Consider the following 17830-nt stretch of genomic DNA (forward strand, 5'->3'; position numbering starts at 1 on the left):
AACAAAGGAAGGGCTGCTTCTAACATTGCTGGTAGTTTTATAATCTAGAATATCAGCAATTCTATTATATGTAAAAAAATCGGTCTACAGTATCTCCATGGATGTTACTCTAAGGAAACAGTTGAATTCAAGAAGATTTGAGACAACAAGCTCCCAATAAATTCCATGCTCTTACATGTCAAAATTTAGTTCTTAAATCTTGTTGCTTTACAAGTTCATTGGCTGAATTCTCTGTTCCTCTATGTTGAGAAGAGGGAGCCTATACTTTTCTTACTGGTTGTTAGAATAGCACATCCAATCTCATCTATGTTTATGCAGTGGTGACAAGGTCATACTTCAAAGAGAAAAAGTGAGAATTATCATTGTGTGAGATAGTTGTTTCAGTTCTCCTCTTCTTCCAGTCCCTATGTTCTTTATCCACCTTCATTCTCACCATTGCACAACAGTGTCTTTCCCAGAAGTTCTCCCTTTTGTGATACATACGCTTAGCATGGATATAATGCCTCGGTGGATATAATACCTAGGTTTCCCATCCAGAAAAGAAAGAAAGAAAAAAAAAAAACAAAAACAAAAAAAAAAAAAAAAAAAAAAAAAAAAAACACTATTTTAGTGCTGCAGGTAGGGTTACCCACTGAAAACACTTCAAGAACTTTTATTTCTTTTTCCTACCTCCCTTGGAGGACTCAGACAGAAACCATTCCTGAGGTTCTCACAGACAGCTGGATGACCTCTGAAATTATTCAAATAGGAAAAGTCCCCCATTTTTGCCCAGACATTCCTATGCTGCTTTTAACCTCTTATTGCCTCTCTATTCACCCCCAAAAGCAACAACACAGCTCCACCTTTCTCTTTCTAACAGCCCTACCACTCAGGCTGCTACAGGCACCCTAACTCCAGTCTCCACTGGTTCCAGCTCTATAGGCTATTACCAAAAAAAAAGAAAATTGATCTGGGACTACAAGGATATTTAAGCATCATGCAAAGCTGCATTAGTTTCACAAATATTACTTTAATAGGCAATTCTTATGCCAAGTGTTGAGGCTTGTCAGATACTCTTCTTCCAGAAGGGGAGGCCAATTTCTGCCTGCTGGGAGAAATTGCCAATAGCATCTCTTACATTGGATACAGCAGATTGGAAGGAACACTTAGCCCAGGCTTCAGAGGCCCTACAGGCACCAGCACAGGCCATTCATTTCATGTGGGGTCACTGCCTTTATGGAGCTGAAGTTCCTCTAACTGGCCAGTTTCAGTCTGGTCAGTAACAGTAGAGTAACATTTGCTTCACACTGAAAGAAACCAGGTAAAAGGTTACAAGTGGAATATACCTGTGGCCCAAATTTCAGTTTAATAACTTTATAGTTTTTGACTTTCTTATTTGGGAAGCTGGAGGTATCTGCCATGTGTTAACTCTGAGGATTCAGCCTATGCAGCAACATCTTCCAAATGCCACCCCTAAACAAATGTGTTTTTTTTTTGTTGTTGTTGTTTGTATCATCTTTATAAGCTTACTGTCCTTGCTCCACTTGTAGAAGGAAGACTTCACAGCTTTTCTGTGAAGTTGCTGCCTTTGATGATCAAACATTTCCCTACCCATCTCATCTCGTTGCAGGAACTCTGGAGTTTTACACCTTTAACCAGCTCCTACTGCTCCAGATAATAAGGGTTCAAAATGTGTTATGTGAAATAACGCAGATTCATATAAGTGAAATTACACTTTTTTTAAATGAAGTCTCATACTTTATACCTTTTGCTATAGAAACAAATATACAGAGCACATGTACAATGCAGCTGAAATACTTCAGATCAAACAACTCACTTCTATCATTATACACGTATCCTTGTCATCACTGTCAGGGGTTCCTTGATTAAAGTATACAAGTGTCAAAACATGCAGATATCATTTGAATATTTAATTTATCAGCTTCAAACCAAACACACCCTGCTGTGTGATGGCAAGTTACTTTGCTTAAGATATTTTTTTTCCTTGGCTGTTCTTACAGGAGATTCCTGTCACATCTCTTTGCTACAGATGCATGTAATCCTGACTGTGAAATTTATCACGAGATTTTCAGTCCCCTTCTTATGTAATCCTTCTTTCAAGTCATTGATGGTTTCAAGTCATTGATGATGAGAAGCAGAAATTTGCAGAACATAGGATTCTCCAGCCAAGACCAGTCTATTACAGAGAGCAAGAAGAGCAGAAGGTATGAAAATCAAAGCTCCAAGGAGATACATTCTGAATCCAAAGCGTCACCTAAACTTTAATTTGGCAAGTATTTGCAGAGGTGCATTGTCCAAACATTGCTGTACTGGGTCTGGCTGGGATGTTAACTTTCCCTGCAGCAGCCCATACTATGCTGCGCTCTGCACTTGTAGCTAGAACAGCAGTGGGATCACACCGGTGTTGTGTCTGCTGCTGAGAAGTGCTGGCACAGCATCAGGACTTTCTCTAACCCTCCTAGGGGGTGGGCAAAAAAGTGAGAAAGAAACATCACCAGGGCAGCTGACCTAAACCAACCAAAGGGATATTCCATACCCTATGATGTCACACTCAGCAATAAAAGGTGGAAAAAGGAAGAAGAAGGGAGGGGTGGGCTCTCGTTGCGAAAACGTCTGTCCTCCTCCCGAACACCGGCTATGTGCGTTGAGGCCCTGCTTCAAGGATGTGGTCAGCATCGCTCATTTGTGGGAAGTAGAGAGTAATTTCTTTCCTCTGCACTTCCACATAGCCTAACTTGTTTTGTTATTCCCCTTCCCCCTCCCCTCCCTCTTCCCCTTTCCCTTTTTTCCCTTTAGTTGAATTAATTAATAATAATATTTCCTTAATAATATTTTTTCTCTTTAATTAAATTATCCTTATCTCAACCCGTGAGTTGTTCTTTCCTTTACTTCTCCCCTCCTCATCTGACGAGGGGGAGTGAGAGAGCGGTTGTGGTGTTCAGCTGCCTAGCACGGTAAAACCACCAAAATTGCCTAGGCATTAACTTGGTTAGGTCAGCTACTAACATCTCAGCCTAGGGTTATATTTGTAGTCTGCAATAAGCAGAAACGTGCACATTTTTGCTAAAAATCTGAATTAATTTTGGCTTAAAAAACTTTATATATTGTTGTGTTTTTCTACTAGCTATTGCATAGCCATCCACACCCACCAAAAAAGAAGTATCAGTCAGTAGTTCATCAATAGCAACATGAGAAGACGTGTCGAGTTTGGTGCAAGTTATGATTCGCAGAACTACAGCAGATTGTGCTCAGCTTCACACCATGACTATAAACCCAAACTGCCTTGACAAACATAACTGAACAGTTTGTTCTGTTCTGAAAGTTGTCAGATTATGTTATTTAGTGAGATCATTAAATTCACCTGACACTAGTGATCTTAGCAAGTTTTTACAAGGCTAACTCAATGGCTGTCATCATCATTCATATGCTGAATCACTAACGTCCACACAAATACTTTTCTCTTAATATTCTTTAGAGGTCAATGTTAAAAAAACAAACAAACAAACAAACAAAGCTTAAAGTGTAATCCATACAAAGATTTTTTGCCTGGAGAGAGAGCGCAAGTGAGCTTTCACTCCACTTTCTCCTTATTAGGAGAGGGTCAATTTGCCACCCAAGAAAGGTGTAGGTAGTTCAACCTCCCAGACTTACCTGTCCCAAAAGGAATGGGGCTTGAAACATAAATTTGAGGGCAACAGCCATAGAAGTCCAAAAGCTGGCAGCTCCTATAGCTGCCAGTTTTATTTCAGGATGGCTAGATTTGATTTATTTAAGGATTTAAAAGCCAAAAGAAACAAAGCAAATATCTTTACTCTCCCTATGCAGAATCAAGGCTGCAGACTTTCACCTAGTTATTATTGTGCCAAGATAAATACATTTTTATTGAACTGAAATTATTAGAGACATCCAATCTTGAGACCCTGAGCTGATGTTTATATTATGGTGGGATCCAAACTAGGGTTTTGGTTTACTTTTTCATTTATATTTTGGCAGGCCTATCTGCAACAGCATCCCTCTGCTAAACTTTGTACACATACATAGCAAGCACATCCTGGTCACAAGGAGATGATTGTTTAATACACAAGACAAGGAAGAGCAGGGATGGGGGTGGGGGGAATGGAGATAGACCAGTGTACAGATGGAAAACTAAAACACAAAGAGACTGATAGCCACATTCACGTGTCTTCCACTCCTACTGTAAGAACTACATAAACAAGCACTAAGCCCCTTAAAAAATCTGGCTCCAAACAACTTGTCCCAGACCACACAGGAAACCAGTGACAGAGCACAGGATGTTTGGGTGCCTTGGGAAGAAAGGCACCCACTATGATCAGGGCTTTAACAGTCACTGCATAAATACCACAAGAGCCGTTCTCAATTCCAAAGCATTCACACTCTGAGAAGGCAATTAACTTAAGAACAAGGCAAGTAGTCGTAACACCTCCTGAGAGCCTTTGGCATGGCTAGGTTTGGCCTCACTTTTCAGCTAAGAGGAGAAATCATGTATCAAAATTGCATACAAGTAAATGGTAGTTACATATAACAGGTGGCAGAAAATTACTGATATATGTACATAAATAAACACACACCATTGGTTTTTTCCTCTCTTCCATGTTTTTTTTTTTTTTTTTTTTTTTATCTTGTAGAACAAATGACTAGTAGCCAAACTTAAAAGCCTGAAATTTTATCACTTAAAAAAAAAAAAAAAAAAAAATTTTTAAACTCCACCTTAAAAAAAATTTTTCTTTTTTTTTTTTTAAAAAAAAAAAACATGGGGGGGAAAAAAAAAAGAGGAGGGGAAAAAAAAAAAAAAAAAAAAAAAAAATCATTTTTCTGGAGAGTATACCAGTACTGTACACAGTACCTCCTGACTGTGTGTTTTGTGACTGGTGTACAATCATGACTGTTAAGAACACACTGGGGAATTCCAAGGTGCAAAGGACTCTTACATATTTTCCAGATTAGCAGCACTTCTCAGTTTAGCAGTCATATTAGCAGACACCTGATGGTGCAAACCAAGCTAGACACTGTGGGAGGGATCCAGCTGGCAGAGCAGTAAGTGCCCTGCTGTCTGCCAGAGCACAGGTAAGCCAGGAGCCACTATATGCACCTTTATGCTCTCCACTGATCAGATAAAGAAATTATGATGCTTCTGTTAGGATGATTACAATTTACAACTAGATTCATACACCCCTCATATGCTTCTGAGCACATCAAGAAAAAGCTGTTATCCTACCAGGAAAGCCATGCTGGCTTCTGCCACAATCCATATAGCTACATGGAGTTTAACACTGTGGCTTTTTGAGCTTGTTCAGTTAGTGTAATCCATGCCCTATGTTACTCTCTAGCTGAAGGACTAGGCAGCTTCTCCCCTTGCCAGCTTGTAGTTTGTCATAGGTATGGAAAAACAAGGGACTTGTCTTGGGTTATGCTTAGCTGTTCCACACCCCCACCCTCAGTTCTCAGCTGCTTCTGCTGGTAATTGTTAGATGTTGCCTTGGAAAGCTAATGCATTTTTACAAATGTATTTGTCACGTTGCTCATTTCACTCCATAGTTGTATACAGTTTACAGGAAGCAAGTTAAACAGACCAAATTTCAAATGGGAAGCCAAAAACAACAGAGAGAGAAGCATGCATGCACGCACTGAGCAGAAGAACAAACAGCTATTACTCAGTTTCAAGGCACTATAATTTCACACGGCGCAACAGGTGACAATTTGTGCTACAGGAATTAGGGCAGTACTATGAATAAACGAATAATTCTTGTTTCCTTGCTGTATTGCATCCCCCACCTTTAGAGAGGATCTGTTAAAATAGGGCTAGTGGATCAAAGCGAGAGAATTCAAAAATAAGATCACTGAATTGCAGGCTTTACCCCAGGGCTCAGAGTTGCTATTGCATGAGATCATCTATGAATAAAAACAAACCACCTAAAAGCCTTGCCAGCTGCCCCACCCCTCCCCCTAGTTATTTCAGGCAAAGTCATTTCCTTTTAATTACACTGCTTAGCATATGTAGAAATACAGTTTCTTCTCCTTGTAAATACATACCCAAGGATTGATCCCAATTAGATTATAGGATTGAAATAAGGCTGTAGGATCTTCCAGCAATAGCTCACAAGCTTTGAGTCTACTGGTGAAATTTTTATTCTTGACAGGCCTATGCTCTGGGGGAACTCCAACAATTCATCAAGTCATTGCATGAATGCTCTGTGATACAGCCAATAGGCAAGAAGTTGTTCACTTTGGTGTGATGGCAAAAGGACTGGCACAATGAACAAACAATGCCGTTAGTAGTTTGGACTAGTAAATTAAAGTGCATACTGGTTTAATACCATTATTTTTTAACCAGAAGTCAATGCAAATTAAAGTAAGAGTCAATATTTTAGAATTAACTTATATACTTGTGAGCTCCTATTTAAAACAGGTAAGTATTGTATGCTTCCAGAGAGAGAGAGAGAGATTAGAGAACTCATTCAGAGCAAGCTTGGGATAGAGCTAGTGTTAAATCCCCCAAGTTTTTAAAGACAATAGGCAAGAGACAAGTTCATCCAGCATTGTGATTAAGGCTAAGCCTGCTCTTGGGGATGCCATCTGGCTGGCTGCTCCAGAAAACAGCAGTCCTACTCCTCCTTTGCATCAACACTGGTACTTATCTGGTCTTAGAGTGAGCTGGCCCAGGCATCAATGAGTCAGTGTTCACCCGCGCTGGTCTGTGGGAAGTAATAGTAATGGCAAGGTACAAGAAGTGGGACTATGCCATTCAGCAGCAGGTAGCCATTAGAGCAACTTAAATGTAAAGTAAGACTTCACCAAAAGTAAAATGGCAGTTCCCCGTCTCACAGGTATGTTGTAAAGAGGAATACAAAGATTATTAAGTACTTGGTTTCACAGAGCTCCTCTGATAACTTGAAAAGATCCTTTTCCCATTGAGCAAGCTAAAGAAAATGACTGATTCAATTGTTTACATTTTGGATTCCAATAACTGTCATCCAGAGTCTTTGTAAGTATATATCACAAGAGCAGAAGGTTTAGAAGAGCCTCTTGTAGGCTGCCAGAATGTTCACAGGCTTTCCAGAGCATTCCATCCTTCAGAGTCACCCACAAAGCAGGAGGGAGGCAGCACCCACATGTACATAATGCAACTTTCAACCACGTTATCAGCTGGCTTCCTCCTGATCAGGCTGGCTCAGTGAAGTTCATCCATGCAGGAAAGGGATTCGTACCATTACAGCACACACCTCCTAAAAAATTTCTTGAAAGGAATACCTAGACACATCCAAACCTAAAAGCCTTTCATCCCCATCACCATGAATCCAAAATATCACTTGCTGCAAGCTATAAGGCTTTGCTTCAATTTGCTGAAGTTTTTAGTAGTTCAAAACCCTCATTCAACTTTGCTACCACTCCTTGGCAAGTACATCAGTACCTATGCTTACATAGCAGGCACTTTATTTAAAGTTCTTGAGGGTGGGAAGGTAAGGTCGGTGAAAAGTGAAGTGAAAGCATTTGCAAAAAAAAACTTCCAGAAATCTAAATAAACTGGATAGCATGAGATTAATCTTGCTGCAGATAAGAGCATTTTTGGAGAAGCCATTTAAAATTATTCATGTAGATTGAGTTTTAAACTAACTGTAGTTTCTTATGAAAAGTTTATGCATGATTCTGGAATGTTTAATAAGGATGTTTTCTTGAAGTCCAAAGATACCAGGAAAGCAGATAAGATACTGGGCTGTACTTAGAAGCAAATGAAAATATGGATATATAATATAAAATATAAGTATTACAAAACCAATGTATGTATGTTTTATATTAGTACATGGCCTCAACTTTACTCTGGAGTTCAGTTTCTGAGAAAACTGTCTACTGATAATACAGAGCAGAAGAAGAAGGACTGAAAAGAATTCAAGAAAGAGGGTAAGGCATGAGTGGAGAAGGATTGCACAAAAGAAGTAGAAATTGTAAAGATGTAAGGTCAAATCAGAGTAAGCTTATTGTGGTAGCTGCAGAGTATGGAAATATCAGGAAAGGGACATTGTTGACATAGCTCCTTTTTATCTCCAACCACATTCCATTTCCCATCATGGGATCTGGGAGGTAACTTAGGATCCTATGAAGTATCTTATAGGCTCCTCTATCTTTTTTCCTACAGTTCCAGGCAGATTTATGCTTACTGTATTATTTATTTATTTTCATCCAAGTATACCACATAGAATATGTGGTGCAGAAGTCTGACATACCTGAGCTGCCATTGCCAGAAACCTCAGTCATTCATACAGGAGATCCTTCAGTGACCATCAGATTGGGTTGACTGATCAATTCTTTGAATTCAGACTTTTGGCTTTTACATTAGCAGGACATATATTCCTCCACTGTATGTGTTTTGGTGTTTCATCCACTTATTTTGCATTTGTTTTTCAAGAGTGAACTTCCCCTGCAGGGACTCACGACAAAGTTTACAATATCGTGAACATAAGCAATTTCTCAAGAAATTGAGTTTATCTGCTGCGGAAAAGAGAAAGCAAAGGCATCTGACTTGAGACATAGTGAATTTCAAAATTTTTCCTTCTGTAGGATACCTTCATATAAACCCTTTAGAGACCAAACAGATATTCTTTGGCCACAAATTGAAAGTCACTATGATCGAGAATTAAAAGGAAGCTGAATAAGAGCTAAGAGTGCAACTGAACCCAAATAACCATTTTGTAAGGGGGGTGGGGGTGAGGACATACAGAGGTAGGGAGGGAGAGAGAGAGGGAGAGAGAGGCAGGAAGAGGAACATTTTAAACCAAACATGTTAATACTCAATAAGCCTTCTACTGCAACATATAATTAGCTTGTTGAACGCATTCCCAGAGGATATCGTTGCACTAAATAGTTTAGTGGATATGACTATAGATATTCCTTGTTTTTAATGTACCCAAGGTAAACGCTATTTTATGGCTTCCAGGAAGACAATACCCAGCTTGCACTTGTGCTGTAAAGCCCCTCGTATATCACCCACCAACACAGACACTGTGCAACTAATTTCAATGTGTAAGTTCTGCATTGGGCTGTTCCACGTTAACCTCTGTCAAATACATGGTTTTGGGCTAGGGAGAGTGTTGCCAATGTGGTAATTTGTGCCTCCCTAAGATCTACCCAGTAATAGTGAACCCCTTCCTCCCTTACTTAGTAGGATACCTATTGCCATTTCATAGTGAAGGCAGCCAGAAATTATTCTCAAGTTCTTAAGATTTTGAGCAGTCTCCCTTAAAAAAGAAATCTATATCAAAGCAGAGGTGTTATTAGAGGAGTGGCAACAGCAGGTGGGAAGAGATCAAGAACTGCTTCTCCCTTGTCTTTCATTTAAATGTGTGGTTGGGTTTGTTTGGGGGGGGGTAGGAATTTTTTATTTTTTAAACAGACTGGACAGCTCTACTTGTCATTTTTTAGCCATAGAGAGAGTTTGTTCAAGGTCTGTCAGCATTTGACTGTATTTAGCCTAGAGATATTACCTTTCAAAGATCATTTTAATACAGTACAAATATGTTAAAGGTCAGAAGTATATGTGCTATTTAAACTCTGTTTTTCCAATTTCTAATAGCTGCCTTATTAACAGAGAGGGTGGTGATATGATGTTCAGCACCCTTTTGCATGTTCCAGATCTCTAACTCACAAAGCTAGGGGCCAGTCCAACTGCTGCATACATCAACAGTAATACTTTGGTTCATATAGTGCTTAAAGAAAAACAGAACTGAATGGCAACAACAAAATAAATTGGCAAATAAAAGCGCTACATATGCACACCCACCTACCAGCTGTGTCTTATTTCATAAAAGAAGAAAGACACAGAAGGCCAGCTTAAAATTGGCTGATTTAAAGTTCTAAGAGGTTCACCATTATTTATGCTACCAGGAAAGGCAATGGCCAGCACTTAGCAAGTATGGTGCCCTCCTCCACACATCCCAGACCACCCTAGGGTACAATATCATACAACCCAAACATACACAGGTTCTGCACCTTCTCCAGAGGTACCTGGCACTAGCTATGCCCAGAAACAAGTCAGCAGACTGCAGCATTAGTACCAGGTTAATAATAACTGCAGTCTTTCAGACCCTCCAAAGTATTTTAAACAGAAGCAATACCAAAAAAAAAAAAAAAAAAAAAAAAAAAAAAAAAAAAAAAAAAAAAACACTCACCATTCTGGAAACTACCAGCCTTCTCCTAGATCCAAATTAAGCCGTGGCTCAGGACATCAACACTGTTGAAAGAGCACCTATTTTTTGCTCCAGCTTTGAAAAATTCCAGCGTGCTGAGGGCTTGGTTAGCTGCTGAGAGCACACCTGGCGTGTGCCTGTCTCTTAAGGGTGCTGAGAAATGCCTGCTGGAATTTGCAGTCTAGCAGGTACCCGACACCGCTTGTACAAACAGACAGCAGCAAGTGAAGAAACTACATTACCCATAATTACCTTCAGCTAGTTTCTGATTACACCTGAAACCTGGAGAGGTGGTGTGGGAGTTTCGCCTTGGGGAGGAGAGATAGGCACACATGGAAAAGAAAAAGGAAATGTGCGTTCCTAATAAGGCACTAGAAAATGGTTAAGGTTTTGTACTTTCATGTCACGTTGCAGGTCTGTGGAACACCCTGGGAGGGGGACAAAGGATGACTTTCTGATAAAGTTTGAGGCTAGAAATAATTAGATTTACAGGCAATGAACACAGTGACCAAAATCACATGAACCTGTAGGACCGGTTTGGGCATCTCTGTGCATGTAAGGTAATCAGACAAGTGGGTATGAGGAAGCAAATGAACAAGAGGTGGCAATGGCCTGAGAAGATATCTACTGTTGAGGTGAGGCAGAGACATTCGGGGATAAATATTTCCTTTTGGGCTCTGTGACCTTGAGGAAATAGTAAGTTTTCCTAAACATTTTATTGCAGGTGCTGCAATATTGATTTCAGTGTTTTGTGGGATTAGAAGGACAAAGATCATAGCCAGAGAGAGATAAGATAAATGGCCTTTGAAGCAGGGTTGTCACAGGGAGTTGTTTAAGAAATGATTTTCCTGTCTTGTCTTTATTTGCTATCAGTGTTTTTGTGGCATTTAAGATTCAGAGCTGAAGCTCTCCTTTGATAAAAAGGGACCTTCTAAGCCTGCCTCCAAAAAGCTGAAGTGTAAGCCAACAGGATAAAAAAAGGTGGAGAATAAACAGAATCCTGGATATTTATTAGGGAGACGATGTCAATACAGGAGGGCAATTTCCAACAAACGTTATTATTTGCCAACATGCATGGTTTTGTTCAGTGAGAAATGTAGCAAAGTGGGGTCAAACTCAGCAAATAGTTTCATCTGGAAAAAATGAAGGGGAAAAGTATTAGCAGGAAGGGTGCCAATATCATTTCTACTAAAGGGTCAATCCATTGCAGCACCTACAACATTTCAATTCCTTCAGAGAATGAAACACTTTCTCACCCACCCCTTAATCCATAAAACACTCTTTCCTACCTGATTTTTGGGGATTTTAAGGTGGGAATCTCTTCTGTTTCCTACAACAAACTCAGGCATTGACTGTGACAGAGATGAAAAAAAAGAGATGCCCCATCTCTAAGTGCCCTAATCAACTAGATACGCTGTTGAGAGAGCTCAGTTGTCCTGTCAGAGGTAGGAGGTCAGAGTAGTACTACTGAACAACACAACAGGGATACTCACTTTGTACTAAAAGTGTTACATAAAAATTGATTTCTATTTCCACTGCCTCTATAAAGATCTAAAGGTCTAGTTTAGAAACTCAAGGTCTGGAAATAAAATATGTAGTTCAGATAAATTTCTATTAGACACAAGAAGGATATGGAAAACATTTCCAGGGATGCTTGGTGTCTTACTTGGATCAGTTGAGAAAGTAAATATTAAATTTTTGTTATATATATATATACACACATTTGTGTGTGTGTAGGAACTGTCTATCATGTGTCTCTAATACTGATGACAATGGCACACCCAAACCAGTTGAAGCTCATTATATACTAATACCATTTAATTAGAAATGAAGATATTGGTGTCATAAACTCCAAATTTCTAAACCTTTTCTATTATTTTAGATTGTTCTTTAAAATGTCTACTTAGCTAAAATATCTCAGACTTCATTTCTCTGGGTAGATTATTAGCTAAAAGAAGAAATTTTGTTTCCTAGTAGAAACATTTTTAGAGCCAGATGTTTTTGACAATCCATTCTTTTGATTCAAAGAACAATTTAAAAAACATTAATGGTATTTTACTTTAATGGGAAGAGTTAAGTTTAGGCTGATTATTTTTAGCTTCTCTTTTCATAACAATGAATCAAAGCTCAGTCAATCTAATATGATTGTCAACTAGGGAATTATTATAGAGGATATCTGTACCTGTAGCTTTGTGGGACTCTGCTGATACATAAAGCACCTACAGAATTCCAGTTCACTTCTGGGCTTCTAAACTGGGCTTGAGTATTTCCACAGTTTATCTGGGTATCCTATACAAGGGTGACCAATGATTAGTTCCCATATTTTTATTAAAGTCTTCTACTTCTGTCTTGTTACATAATTGAGTTTACCTTAAAGACATCTAAAGTAGGTGTTTAAAAAACAACACTGCAACCCTATTACTTCTCCAGAAAAAGATCTGACCCATCTGCTTCCTTTTCCAGACCATAGTAACCTATACTCTGCCGCAACTTTTCTTTGAACATCATTTGATGAGACACTGTCTTCTGCAGCTTGACTCATTTTCATAGCAAAATCTTCCATTTAGACTGTTAGGTTTTAGGAGTACTAAGTATTATGTGGACAGTTAGTAAGCAATTTTGTGTGTTTAATTAACCACACTGTTTGCGTAGAGGGGAAACCCACATGCTGTACATGGAGACAAAAGCAATAGCAGATGTTCACCGTCTCATTTGGCAATATATTTCTCACTTTATTGTTTGTCTGTTTGTGTGTTTGTTTGACAAGCTCAATCCACTTTTACAGATATGTTTTTAAAACAGATATGTTTTTGTCATTGAAACCAATGGAATTTGGAGGAATATGCTGGGAAAGAATTGGGGCTTATTATGTTAATTTTGAGATGGAAAGTTAGGAAGCTGAGAACACATGGTTGAGGAAAGTATAGGAATATATTTGAGGCATAGGAAGCCCCAGATGAAAGCTGAACATGATGGGTCAGTTGATATGAAAACATTGACTAGTGTAGCAAGGGCAGAAGAACTGTTCAGCAGCAGCTTAGGCTGCCAACTCCAGGGCATAAGCAACATAATGGGATACTTACCTCACTTTAGAAGTGGGTGATTGCCACCAAACCACATCCTTTGGCTTTTGCAACCTTACTGGTAGTGGTGGCAGGATCCTGGAAAGCTTGGGAGTGTAAAAAGTTGCGTTCTGGCTTGATGTAACATAACGTATATGGGATGTGGCAGCCATGTCTTCACTTCTTGTTTGATTACAGTATGTGCTTTCCGTCTCACTGATTTTTCCTTTTTTGTTTGTTTTTTAAAATAATTACATATTTTGATGGCTAAAACCAGCAATGATTACAGGGTTAAAGGGTTCACTTCAGTTCCGTCTGTAAACAAATTTTGTTTTCAAAATACTGGATAGCTGGGCAGAAAGCAGACTATCTTTTTTGGACTGATCTTAGTTTTGCTGCAGTTCTTATTAGAAGAATGACAAACACCAGGGTTTCTAAGTGCATTACATATTGTTCTCATCCCATTTGTTTCAGTTGTTTCTAAAGCTCATGAGAAAGCAAATATGAAGCCCATGTCCATTGTGCCATTAGAAAAAAGGCATTATAAATCCCAAACTACATGACAGTTACCTGTATGATGATTTTCATGAAAACTAGCTGTTGCCACTACAACATTATCTATGCATATGTGTGATGCATGGATAATAAAATAAAATAATAATAATAATAAAAAGGACAATGTCAGGCCATTCTGTATATAAATAAGCCACTCACACATGGTCAAATACAGGCTTTTTTTCTCCTCCCATCAGTGGCAGAAAAGCTTCCATGACAGAGACTATCCTGGCCAAAGATGTTTACACAAAATGTTTACAACTTGTGTGTAACTAACTCCCAGTGAAATAATATTTAATAAGCAAGAGATGTGTGGGGGTGAGAACTGGTTTTCTGCCAGGTCTATGCTAGAAAATATTTGATAGCATAGTTATGCTGGCAGAAGCAGTTTGGGCTGGTTTTACTGTTTCCAGAACCCTGAGTATAATCTATACCAGCAAAAGCACTGATGCTGCCAGCTCTGCATCCACGTTAGGGCTGTTGCCAACATAAAACATTGCCAAAAATCACATTCCTAAGGGACATTACTTACACTAACAAAAGTTTCCAATACAATGCAGGCTTTACAAATATTAATGAATACTCCACCCATGCAGGCAAAACCACCTTTCTTGATAAACAGTGACCCAAAGCAATCAGAAAGCCTTTACCTGGTTTCTGAAGTGCAGGATGCAGCCCTGTGCAAAGTTAGAAAGCTCTCAGAAAGTTAGCTGCTCAGAAAGACAGATCTCAAAGCATGGAGAGCTCTGAGCAGGACATCTTTTAGACTTCAGTCAAGGTGAAGACTTTTTTTTTTTTTTTTAAAAAAAAAAAAAAGAAAGAAAAAAGAAACAACACTCTGCAGCATAGAAATTAGTAAGGAAAATATATTGAGCAGCAAAAGTTATATCTATTTTTAATATATCTTCTTGTACTCTGGAAAAAAAAAAATTATCCACAGAGAGCTGAACCAAGAACTGAAATTTGTTTATAAATAAATAAATAAATCATGAAGTCTAGGTGAAAACACAGTTGCTCTGTTTTGCATATATCAACAACTTGAGGGAAGTCAGCAAATCGTTGTTTTTTCTCTAGTATTAATCTTAGTGAAGGAATAAGTATACCATGACCTTACATTAATGGAATGTAATAACTTTATTATTACATTATTTTAAAAGAGAGGTGGTTTTATTTATTTGCTTGTTAGCTTTCTAGTGAAGATAAAACTTTAAAGAGAATTATCTAAACAAAATATTAATGTGAACAGGTAATTAGAAAACTGGAACTGAAGAATACCAGAGCAAGAGCTTTCCTGAGTGGGGAGCATGTTTGCCAAAAGGAACTTAGGGGAAGGTCTCTAACAGTGGTAAAGAAAAATCTCTTTCTCTCCTGAAATAGCAAGTGGGTTGGAACTTGAGCCCTAGGGAAGGATCCACAAAGTATCTTTTGTGACATGGAAACATTTCCTTTCTGAAATTAAAGTTGTGTAGTTTGGTTAGTTGCTAGATTACATTGTACAAAGTCAGTTCCTTAAACAACTTCTTTTTGTGTTTATACCATTTTCACTCTGTCCCTAGTAAACCTTTTTCATCCACAGCAAAATCTGCTCTCTTTGCACGGAAGAGTCACTGCATTCCCACAGGGAAAAGGTGCCAGGTGACCTCAAGAAAAGGAAAACAAATTTGGCTTTAGCATGCAAGCCTACCAACTCAGTCAATAAGGCACAGACAAAGACTCCTGTGGCCCAAGCTGTGTTTTAGGGAGACCCATTGTAGAGAAGTGCTTGCAGTAATGCCTCCAAAACCAAGGCAGAAACAGTAGTAGATGACAGGGCCATGTAAGACTTATTCCTGTAGAGGTAGACTGGGAAAAAAATATCAACTTTCAGGTTAAGAAATGTTTATTTTTCTCCTAGTTCCTCATTAAATCCCCTGGACTAATTAATATGGATCATTTCACTTACATTGCATGTTACCAATGAAAATGTTCTACATGACAGTAAACAAAAGTTCTGCACACAGGAGTGGAAAAGCAAAATAACAAAGTCCAGGCCAAGGAGTTTGTGTCTTAGAGTAATAAATGGTGAAGCAAGAAAAACTCTTCAATTTCAGAATATTTTCTTATATTTTTAGAAATGATAAACATGTTGTACTCTGCTGTACTTTGGTAGAAAACAACTGGTTACTAGAGAACTGAATAACGTTTTTGCCTGGTGGTTTTAGCCTAATTTCCTTAGGAAAAATGGCACATACAATCATGTTGTGCCATGCCTAAGTCTGTCTGTGACTGTCCATCCTTGCCACTATTTTGTGAATCCACTAGCCATTTCAGCTCAGTTCAATTCAATGCAGGGAAAGAAATCTCAGATTTGAAAGGATGCTGCAAATTTCATGAAAGATTTGTCCATTTAAAAAGTGATAGTTAAGAAACTTGGTGGAGAAAAGACTACTGTATTATTATCAGAGGATCATACAGAACAATCAGAGAGGGACTGCTATGAGAGCACAAATTGTAGAAAGGTTTCAGTGCTTGTCCCTTTTTAATGGTGAGAAATCCAGTTCAAAACACAAAATCATGAAATAAAAAAAAATAAAAAATAAAAATAAAAATATATTTTAAAAAAGCTCCAGAAGCTCCACTTCCTCATAGGAATTATTTTTTATTTTTCATTTTGTTAGTCAATGTTCATGTAGGGGGGAGGAGGGGGAGGTATTTATGTACAATTATACAACATAAACATAAAGAATTAGAATCTAATCTCACTGTAGATCCCAGGCAAGTCTACTGAATTAAGTAGCATGTGCCTGGCTTTGACCATATAGTTTGGCAACATGGACCAGTTTTTCAACAACTACAATGTTAAGAACTTGAAAATCTGGCCACAGGTGCCTCACTGGCAGTCACAAGATACCAGATGCTTTTGAAAGTCAAACTTTTGTTTAGTGCCTAGCTGGAAAGCAGGTTTTTCTGAAAATCAGATTTAAGCTACCCGGATATTACAGCATAATTTACCTATAAACTAATATTTATTCCTTTATCACAGATCATATCTCATTAAAATGGGAGCTAATAAACTCTGAAAACTTAGGGGCACAAATTCAATGTTTTCTTCATTGTAAAGTGAGGATTCTTTTCGTAGAGAACATTTCCCCAGTTTAGTAGAAAGCATTTCTCCCATTTTAAGTTTAATACTGATTCATAGCCTGTATTTAATGATAAACTCAAATGTAACTAATCTGCTAACCCTAAAAAGTAGCAAAATAACAAGTCACCAGCAAAGCTGTAAGTGGAGCTGCAAGAAGGGACTAGTCACCCAAGATCCTTAATCAGATCATGTTGTTGCTTAGAGTGACGTTTCTTTGAAATGCAGTCAATTAAAATAAAACAGATGACAGCATATTTCTGCAATAGTCTTGGTCTATTACATATTTGACATGTCACACCCATTGCTTCATGTCTAATACCTTAAGAATTCATTAGTTATATTTACTATATTGGTATTTCAGATTAAGAAGTGTAAAGATTTCTTTTCAAATGTTGCATTCAATTAGAAATAGGACTCATTACTTATATGATGTCTGTGGCATGAAAAAAAAAAAAAATATGTGCAAAACTAGCATAGAATTATAAAGGACACCTGGATTGATCACATATTATTAATCAATTACTTTTGCAGATTATAAATGTATAGCTATGAGATGCATATTTTTTCATTTATTTATCTATATAATTTTATTATTATTATTATATTTTTTTTATAGCAACTCTAATCAGATAAATTCTACTATAACTTTGTCCCAGATTTGAGATGCAGAACTGTGGATCTGAGCAATCACGTTCTCTGAACTTATTACCTGTAAAAAGGTACATGGTTTCTCACTGTTTGGAAAGAGAAAAATCTTATAACAAAGTAAAGAAAAAAACACCACCGAGGAAGAAATTATTCAACCATGTAACCACTCAGAAATTCATTAAATTTCTGAGTCAGCAAAACATCAGCTAATCTTGCTGTTGCTGATGCAGTTCAGATACATA

At 38.0% G+C, this 17830-nt stretch overlaps 1 protein-coding gene and 1 long non-coding RNA gene across 3 annotated transcripts in view; one reads left to right on the plus strand and one right to left on the minus strand.

Annotated features, from left to right (window-relative positions):
* Positions 1-10499, minus strand: part of MACC1 (MET transcriptional regulator MACC1) — a 31571-nt gene extending 21072 nt beyond the window's left edge. The window contains exon 1 of one of the 2 annotated variants that reach the window (XM_035319426.1): positions 10182-10499. In XM_035319426.1, coding sequence (XP_035175317.1) covers positions 10182-10184 — 3 coding nt within the window. In that variant the 5' untranslated portion in view covers positions 10185-10499. Of the gene's footprint in view, positions 1-8240; positions 8366-10181 lie in introns of those variants that run through there. The other variant, XM_035319425.1, reaches the window with a different exon arrangement.
* A 98-nt stretch (positions 10500-10597) lies between these two features.
* LOC118162976 lies at positions 10598-15958 on the plus strand. The gene is made up of 2 exons (XR_004748753.1): positions 10598-10834; positions 15011-15958. It is a non-coding gene; the product is annotated as an uncharacterized LOC118162976 (long non-coding RNA).
* Positions 15959-17830: the final 1872 nt, after the last annotated feature.

The sequence above is a fragment of the Oxyura jamaicensis genome, chromosome 2 (assembly GCF_011077185.1).
Source record: "Oxyura jamaicensis isolate SHBP4307 breed ruddy duck chromosome 2, BPBGC_Ojam_1.0, whole genome shotgun sequence".
Classification (NCBI taxonomy): domain Eukaryota; kingdom Metazoa; phylum Chordata; class Aves; order Anseriformes; family Anatidae; genus Oxyura; species Oxyura jamaicensis.